This window comes from Trematomus bernacchii, unplaced genomic scaffold, assembly GCF_902827165.1.
Source record: "Trematomus bernacchii unplaced genomic scaffold, fTreBer1.1, whole genome shotgun sequence".
Classification (NCBI taxonomy): Eukaryota; Metazoa; Chordata; class Actinopteri; order Perciformes; family Nototheniidae; genus Trematomus; species Trematomus bernacchii.
The window spans coordinates 6,905,866-6,915,126 of NW_022987513.1; the positions used below are offsets into that span (position 1 = coordinate 6,905,866).

General features: G+C 39.4%; 1 protein-coding gene across 1 annotated transcript; it reads left to right on the forward strand.

Moving 5' to 3' along the window:
* The first annotated feature begins 209 nt into the window (after nt 1–209).
* Nucleotides 210–8,548, forward strand: spns3 (spinster homolog 3 (Drosophila)). Its single transcript, XM_034115063.1, has 13 exons — nt 210–344; nt 1,221–1,452; nt 1,542–1,607; nt 1,861–1,997; nt 2,777–2,928; nt 3,989–4,055; nt 4,134–4,276; nt 6,838–6,990; nt 7,077–7,266; nt 7,445–7,510; nt 7,609–7,707; nt 7,827–7,986; nt 8,265–8,548. The coding sequence occupies exons 2-13, from the start codon at nt 1,242–1,244 to the stop codon at nt 8,363–8,365; spliced, it is 1,545 nt and encodes a 514-aa protein (XP_033970954.1). The 5' UTR covers nt 210–344; nt 1,221–1,241; the 3' UTR covers nt 8,366–8,548.
* Nucleotides 8,549–9,261: the final 713 nt, after the last annotated feature.

Below are 9,261 nucleotides of genomic sequence, written 5' to 3' on the forward strand. Positions count from 1 at the left end.
TGACTCAGGCCAGTCACATATGAACCTGACTCATGTGTTTCTTGTGCCAATTGTTTAATTTCCCACTTATTAATAGAAAGAATGAGAAAAGCAGAGACAAAATGAAAATATTTGGCTTGTTTACAGCATTGCATCACAGTGAAGTAATGTGTGAAAGCATATGACCAACACAGAGTGGGCTGGTCCCTTCACTAACCTAATATGTCTTGAGGCATGTTAGAGCTGAGACCTCTGTTAGCTTCTACGAGCCTGAGAGTCACACAAGGAGCAACACTGTGCTCTTACGACTGCAAACATGGAATGAACTGAGAAAATAACATAAACAGGACATCGTCAGCAAAAAGGTGGGTGCATCTTTTTTCATCTTTTGTTGTTTAGAGAAAATATTTCAATGCACAATAGTGTCTTGGATAACTCTGCATCAACCCTAACTGGGGCAGAATGCATTAGGGCTTCTAAAAACCACTTATGAAATGATCCACTTAAATTCTTATATTTCGTCTTTTGCATGTATTATGTTGTTATTCTATGATCATCTGAACTATGCATGTACAGTATTTTATTGGATTAGTACATTGTTAACTATTTCCCCGAACATATGACAACGTCTAAACTCATAATCACACCATATACTGCTCTATAGTGTTGTAACAACTCCTTCTCTATTTTCTGACATTTTGACATAGTTACAAAACTTACTCCTACACAGTTTTGTAATTATGTTCCCATCATTCTTTTGTGTAACAATTACTATTTCTAAAGTGTTTCTACAAACCACATTAACTGATTTCCCCCAAACTACATTACTTGAGGGGAGAGGGCTTCAATAGCAACACGTGGTAAATGTATGATGTATGTTGACACGTAAACAGGATGGTGACAGTCCTTACTGTTCTGTGATGGAATCAATCTTTATTTTTAGGTTGAGCTATAATTTGTATTCACTTGAAACAGAAAAACGTCTATTATCCCTTTTCTAAAGAGAGTAGTGCTCAGTCCTGTCACTGATCTTTATTGAATTGTCTAATAAGACTGGTTTAGAAACTAGTGTACACACACTGCAACATTAAGCCTGCGACCTAAGATTTTCATCGACATAACTACTCTGTAGCTATGTTCGTATGACAAATAAAGAACCTTGAACCTTGAACCTATCATATTTGGCGAGAATGAGGGTAAATTATTTTTATAAAACTAAGTAACACATTCTCCATTTCCAGGTTAAGAAAAAGCTGCTCACTATGGAGCCAAAGGACAGTCCAATACCTCGATGGAGCCTGGGCTCCAGCTCTGGTCTACATTATGGCTCTTTTGTGAACAGTCTTTCATCCCTCACACCAAAGGCAGAGGAAACGGAGGAACCAGCCATATCACAGAGGCGCTCCTATATAGCTGTGGCTGTACTTTGCTACATCAACTTGCTCAACTACACAGAGCGGTACACAATAGCAGGTAAGTTGACCTGTTGTTGCCTTTTAACAAACACCATTAACTGTTTCTATGTTGGTTGGCTTAAATATAATGTTTGTTGTGTCCTATAGGTGTCCTTCCCGACATTCAGCAATTTTTTGTTATAAATGATGGTACAGCTGCACTCATACAAACAGGTATGAGGGTGCAGAAAACACTCTTACACATGCACCCATATTTGGAATGTCCCTATTTGGCCCTGCATTACTTAACATAAAGTTATGAAACATGTGCTGTAAATGCATTGCAGAGAACTGTTATTGCGTGACATAAATATAACATTACATACACACGTTTTGGTTTTCTAAATAAGAAAAATCAATTGGTTAATGACTCTGAGTCAAGTTAATACAATATAAGAGGAATTAATTCTTATTAATGTACTTACAGTTTTCATCTGCAGTTTCTTGCTTCTGGCCCCTCTCTTTGGCTACCTTGGGGACCGTTACAACAGGAAATACATCATGATTGGTGGTTTGATTGTCTGGCTTGTGACAGCAGCCGGCAGCTCTTTTGTCACTGAGTCGGTGAGTGATAAAATGAGGTGTCACATACAGTACACTTCACAAGAAATAAGAAGCAACAAGATCACAAGATGTCACTTGCAGCTAGTAGTTTAAATGTCTTCCTCTTTCATTTAACCTCATCATGCACTTACTCCTTAGATAGAATGCCCCTGTATATCAGTAAGTCAGGAAACAAAAAAATGGTTGTATGTTAACCTGTTAGATGATCTTTGTTGTATTTTAAACTAAATCTTGATGAACTGCTTCTTTATGATCTAATGCTGCTTCTTGACTCTGGTAATGAGCCATACTAATTCTCCTAGACTAGCGCAGTCTTCTATACAGTTAACAATGATATTCTCGAGAAATTGCAGAGCCAGTTTCCAGGTTTCTACTTAATAAACCAACCTTTTATTGTCAACACTGGAAACATTTCCTCCTGGTCTGCTCCCACCACCTGTGGAGTACCTCAAGGCAACATTTACGGCCCATACTACTTTGCCTATACTGTACATGCTCCCTTTGGGCTCGATCTTCTAAAAACACAATATCTCCTACCATTGCTTCTATGATTTTATAGTTTGGTCCCTCCTTGACTGCTTTCATTCAACGCCACTTCAAAACATCCAAACTATCCCATTAAGTACAAAGAAGAATTTATTCTTAAACTTTGAGGAATAAATATTATTGATTGTACGGTTTCCAGCTTCAAGCAAGGTGTATGTTAAACTGTTGGAACATATTTGTGCTGTTTGGTACTAATCTTGTAAAATTGCTTCTTTGTCGTTTTGGGTCTTTAGCACTTCTGGCTTCTGATGCTGTTGCGTGGGATGGTGGGGATAGGAGAGGCCAGTTACTCCACCATTGCACCCACCATCATTGCTGATCTCTTTGTTGGGACTAAACGGAGCATGATAATCTGTATCTTCTACATCTTTATCCCTGTTGGAAGGTTTGAAAAAGACCCAATCTCAGTCCACCATTGTGTTTATATATTCTGCTTTTTGTCCATGTTTTAGCAAGCGATATTAAAGTCCTGTATATGGCTGCACTTTGTATGGTTACTGTTTTTTTATGTGTCACTTGTGTCTACTTGAATTCCAGGATAATGATTCATGTCTATCTGCAATTTTCTGTAGTGGCCCCAGGAATGTTGGTTTTTAATTGTACTTAAGTAGCATTTCACATAATATGCCTATGCTATGTTCAAGTCAAATAATTAAGAACCGCTTTATATTCAAAGAATTCCACAATGTCATGCTTAATGAAAGAAAATGTTCTTGACCTTAACCTTTTAAGGAGTCATCGTTGTCGTCTTCCTGTGTCCTGTCACACACACGTAAACTATGCCTGTTAGCTTCACGTAGGTCTTATCATGTCAAGCTGCTATGCAAGGTAAAAACACTGGTGTGTTGTTCAGAATCCATGTTTTGCAGAATCCATGCTACTACAAGCAAAGTGCTGTAGAGGACAACACTGTGGACAGAATTAACTTTAACTTTTTGCTGATTTCCACTAATATTGCACTGTACTAGCCCCCTCTGCCCATAAGGTTCTGCACTGGTAATTGATCAATTGTTTCGAGGGTAAACGCTTACGCATTTGGAAAGCTTAGCTTAGCTTAGCTTTCCCAGCGTATTGTAGCTACGTAGTTTTTGGCGACTACCTCAATACCACAGTAACCCATGCAGATACTGTAGGTTAAACAGGTTGGAAGTTTGGACAAAATAATCTTGCTGATTATATACAAATAACAGTCTGTCTTAGCCTGCAGTAATACTTGCTTTTTAACCATGCCTGGCTTAGACAACTAGTCATAAAGAGAAAAGTTCACACCATTGCCATTTTAAAAAAAGGATCTAATTTTATAATAAGAAGATATTTTAAAGATGGACTTTTATTAATCCCTCGTATATAAAAATGTATATATTGGACATACATTCCTAAAACAACTGTTGACAAGCTTGTTTATGTCGTCATGATCACTAAAATGGTCTTCTGTGTGTTTTTAGTGGTCTTGGATACATAACAGGGGCAGGTGTTGCTTCTCTCACAGGAGACTGGCGCTGGGCTCTCAGGGTAAGAACATTTTAATTAATGTTGGCTGAGCACTGGTAAGTATAGAGTGATTAATATTACAACCTTTTGTGTTATCAGATCACTCCTATCTTGGGTGTAGTTGGACTTGTCTTGCTGGTCTTCTTATGCCCTAATCCACCCAGAGGTGCTGCAGAAACCCATGGCGAAGGAGTCTCAGGGCAGAGTTCGTACCTGGAGGACGTCAAGTATCTTTTGAAAAAGTAGGACATATATTTTTGAAGCCTCTATAGATTTTATTGGGAATATTAAAAAAAAGATAAAATACAGTGAGAGTTGCAGCGGACCGGCAGATTTCTGGTAGTTTGTTCCATAAATGGTTCATAATTTAGCAGTAGGTCAGACATGTATTTTGGGCCTAAACCATTCAAAGCTTTATAAACCAGCAGCAGTATTTTGAAATCAATTATTTGACACACAGGAAGCCAGTGTAAAGACTTCAGAACTGGAGTGATGTGATCCACTTTCTTAGTGTTACGGAGCTTACACACGGCGGTGTGCGTTGAAGCTTCAACGCTTCTGCCCATTAACTTTGAATGGGGTGACGTCACGCTTTGCCGAATTGCATTGTGGGAGCAAAGCGTAGCCACAATGCAAAGCGTATCCACAATTCTGATGGATTTTTTAGTGAGACCTGTAAAGACACCATTACAGTAGTCAAGTCTACTGAAGATAAAGCCATGGACAAGTTTTTCCAAATCCTGCTATGACATTAGCCTTTTAATCCTAGATATATTCTTTAGGTGATAGTAGGCTGATTTAGTAACTGTTTTAATGTGACTGTTGAAACTCAGATCAGAGTCCATGACTACACCTACTGTAGATTTATGGCTTCATCTGTTGTTTTGAACATTGCAGACTGAAGCTCAGCGTTAACTTTTATACGTTCTGCCTTGGCTCCAAAAACCATTACCTCAGTTTTATCTTTGTGTAATTGGAGAAAGTTCTGACACATCCAGTCATTGATTGGTGCAATGACTGGGGGGGGGGGGGGGGCTGGCGTTGTGTTTTAGCGCAGGGCTGCTGTACAGACCGACGTTAACAGCTGCCCTGTCTGTGCACACGGAGACCGACTCTGTCGTCCGGTGAACTAACCGCCTTCTGGAAAAGCTTCACATTGACGTCGGTACGCAAATGCGCTTTGTGACACAAGTGACGGTACGCATTTCGGATTGTTGCCACGCATGCGTACCTGCGTACCAGTTATGTGCACCCCTGGCTATAGTAACTTATTTTGTTGTTTTTCATTATCTGAGCCAGTGGTAGCATGTAGATGTTAAAGAGAAGAGGCCCCAAGATGGAGCCTTGAGGTACCCCACACATGGGCGTAATTTTCACTGGGGACAGGGGGGACATGACCCCCCCCTTTTCAAAATCCCGTTTGTGTCCCCCCCACTTTTCAAATGTGTTTATTATTATTTTTTTATGCAAGCGGTCATCGTCACGGAGGAGTGTCTGTTTGTGTGTGGCACGAGCGCATTTTGTGTGTGTGAGAGAGAGAGAGAGAGAGAGAGAGAGAGAGAGAGAGAGAGAGAGAGGAGAGAGAGAGAGAGAGAGAGAGAGAGGAGAGAGAGAGAGAGAGAGATAGAGAGATAAGAGGAGATATAGAGAGAGAGAGAGAGAGAGAGAGGAGAGATAGAGAGATATGATATATATATATAGCTATATAGATCTATAGATAGAGATCACGGGGGTTGTTGTTAGCATCTGGTGCTAGCTCGGAGTTAACGGAAATTAGAAGCTGTTTCAACAATAAGGAGAGGGAGAGTCCTCTCCTGTCGGACTGAGAGGCTGAGATAACGTCAGTTTAGGTGAGGTAAAGGACTCTCTGAGCGATTAGATTGTAAACTTTAGTCTAAGTTATCTCAGTGGGTCTCAAACGGTTTGGTCATCTATGTAAACAAGTATTTCCATCTATTTAATATAGTTGTTCAAAATAAGTTAATAAATCATTCCACTGTGTGCTATAGGTCAGTCAAAAATTAAAAACACAGTTTAAAAGGGGAGTGATTAGTAAAATATGCATAAATAAAAAGAAAGAATGCAGACTAGGTAAGATAAAGATAGGAGTGAGGAGTATATCAATTATTTGTTATTGGTTGTGAGCATATTCTAATGGTTTTTGGAGTATTGAAATATATACAGTTCTGTTTCGAGTGTTGAGAGCTGTATCCATAAATCTCTTAATTTGTGCACCAGATTGATGCCTTTAACTTCAATTTAAAGAACAAAAATCTTCCCGGGGGTGCATGCCCCCGGACCCCCCTAGAGGATGTTAGGTCATCACAAATAAAACAGGCTCACATGGAGAGGATACTAGATAAGTGTGCACACTCATTATATACACTACACATTTTTCTTGGATTTGTTAACACTATAGTCCCTAATATATTTGTAGAAAGGCAGGAAATGGAATTAAATCGAGAACAATGTTTCATTGCGGAGGACCCCCTGTTTTGTGTCCCCCCCACTTCTCAAACCAAAGTTACACCCTTGACCCCACATGTCATATTTGTCAACTCAGATGTGTATTTACCTATAGAAACAACGTTTTTTCTGTCCTTTAAGTAGGATCAACCAATTTAGAACTGTTGCCAGAAACAACAAGTTGTCGGACAAAATAATTATGTCTTCATTGGTGTTTAAAACAAGTATGATAGAAAATTATAATAAAATATTAGCATTCCCTATTCTGAGCCTTACCCATCTATGCAGAGATGCAAGTTTTGATCGTATTCTCTTTGTATTTCTTCTCTGACACTAGCAAAACGTACTTGTGGTCAACATTGGGAGTGACTGCTACGGCCTTCCTCTCCGGAGCCCTGGCTTTCTGGATGCCTACTTTTCTGTCTAGAGCTCAGGTCAGTCAAGGACTCCGACCGGCGTGTGTCGAAGAGCCCTGCGACTCCACGGACAGGTGCAGCATCATTCTTCATTTACCCCCTTCCCTTCCAAATGAATACAGAGTTTTAACAACGCCTTGTGCCTCTGCTCTCTGTACAGTTATATCTTCGGTGCTGTGACTGTGTTGACGGGCATTCTCGGAGGGATTCTTGGCAGTGGTTTATCTAGATGGTTAAGGGAAAAGTTCCCAAAGTCAGACCCACTCATCTGTGCATCAGGGTTGCTGGGAGCAGCACCCTGCCTCTTCATCACCATCTTTGTGGCATCAACGAGCATTCCCGCCACCTACGTAAGAGACAAATGCCTGTATGTGCTGGTGTCCACTAGCTAAAGTATAGTTTAGATTAGAAGACCTGAATAAATAAATAGCAGTCGGAGTGGAAAAAGGGGATTGTGATGGGTGATGATGAATTACATAAATATTATTGTATTAGTTGCTTACTCTCTGATTTAATGTCTCATTTCAGGTATTCATTTTCTTTAGTGAAATATTGATATCACTGAACTGGGCCGTCATGGCAGATATACTGCTGGTGAGTGAAAGGGATAACCGTGTGATAAATAAAAACATGAAACAGTCTACTAAAACTTGAAGCAGACAGGTTGTCTTATGTTTCACTTTTTACTTCAGTATGTTGTCATACCAACCAGAAGGGCTACAGCTGAGGCTCTCCAGATTTCTGTCGGTCATCTCCTGGGGGATGCTGGGAGTCCTTTCCTAGTAGGAGCGGTGAGAAATAGTTCAATTCGCCACAGAAAACGTCATTTTTAACTTAATTGTACCTCTGTGAAATTGAGTAAACCACTTTTTCTGTTCATCATTGAGCTGTCTTCCCCCTTGTTCTATAGATCTCAGATGCTTTAAGCAAATCTAAACCTGTGTCTCCTGAATGGAGCTTCCACAGTCTGAAGTACAGCCTCCTGGTCTGCCCAGTGGTTGGGATCCTGGGAGGACTGTTTTTCTTTCTGTCTTCTCTCTATATTATTGGAGACAGAAAGGCAGCTGAAGGTAATGTATAAGCATTACTGTCCTTTTGCTCTCCATAAATGGTGACACAACACAATCATGGCTAAAACAAAAACAATCTCTACACACTCTTCTATTCTTTCCCGCTTTGGATACTTGCTTAAAAACATTCATGTGCATTAGTTTTATATTAATTATTAAGAAAAGGTGTTCCTCATGCACTTTAGAACAAAACCACACCCAAAACACACAACTCAGGAACAGAACTTTGCCAAATGTAACTTACCGACTTGTTGTCGTCTGTGTTTGTATGTTTCCAGGAGGTCCAAGAGAACCGCAGGATCCTTCATCTGAGCCCCCAATAGAACTGAGCAACGGGGACAAAACTAACCATGAAGATAATTTATCGCAAAGTATTTAAGCTTAAGTCAAAAACTAGAGGTGTAAACAACACAGGATGTTGGTGTTGACTTGAAGAGTTCTCTTTTTTGTCACGTTAGAGCCACACAGAGATTACAGAAGAAATGTAAACATGTTAATTTACACCATAAGACATTCATGTCAATGTTATTTCTCACTTTTCAATAAATGTTTCATATTTTCATGAGCAGTCTCCTTCTTCCATATCTATCTATCTATTATCCATCCATCCATCCATCCATCCATCCATCTATTGTGCTGGACATCTAGCTAGATGGTTAGCTAACTCGATTTTTAAATATTTAATTTATTTTTTAAAGTTTAATTTGACTTTATAATTGATAAGAATTGTTTAAATCCCTTTACAATAAAATATCATATAAGGGGAACTCCTTGTATGTTTTTATGATGAAGTTTCCAAAAGAAACAATAAATTACGTACGCTCCATCATCACAAAAGTAAAGGAATATTTTCCCACTACATTAGACAGTATATAATTACAGTGTGAAATAAACATTAAGCTTTCTGCAAATTATAACCCCAAGAGCATTGTTATGCTGATGCCAGACATTTAAAATGGATGTGTTCAGTTTTTTATAACATCATTATCCATTTGCCTTTCTTTTCTTAATGATTCTACTGAATTTTGCTGACAACCATGTTCTCTTAAGTTTGGGCTCCAGTTCCAGCTCAAACGACTCCATACACCCTAGGTAGAATAAGCTGTATTTGTCCACGTATCCATACTGGGGATCATCAGATTAACGTGTCCATCTTCGAAAGTCCCAGGCAGCATGCAGCTGCTGTCTCCTAATGAGGACCAGAGGGGAATCAGGCGGGACCACAACATAAGCACATAATGGAGTTAAGGATGGAGGATTTCCATTCTGTATACT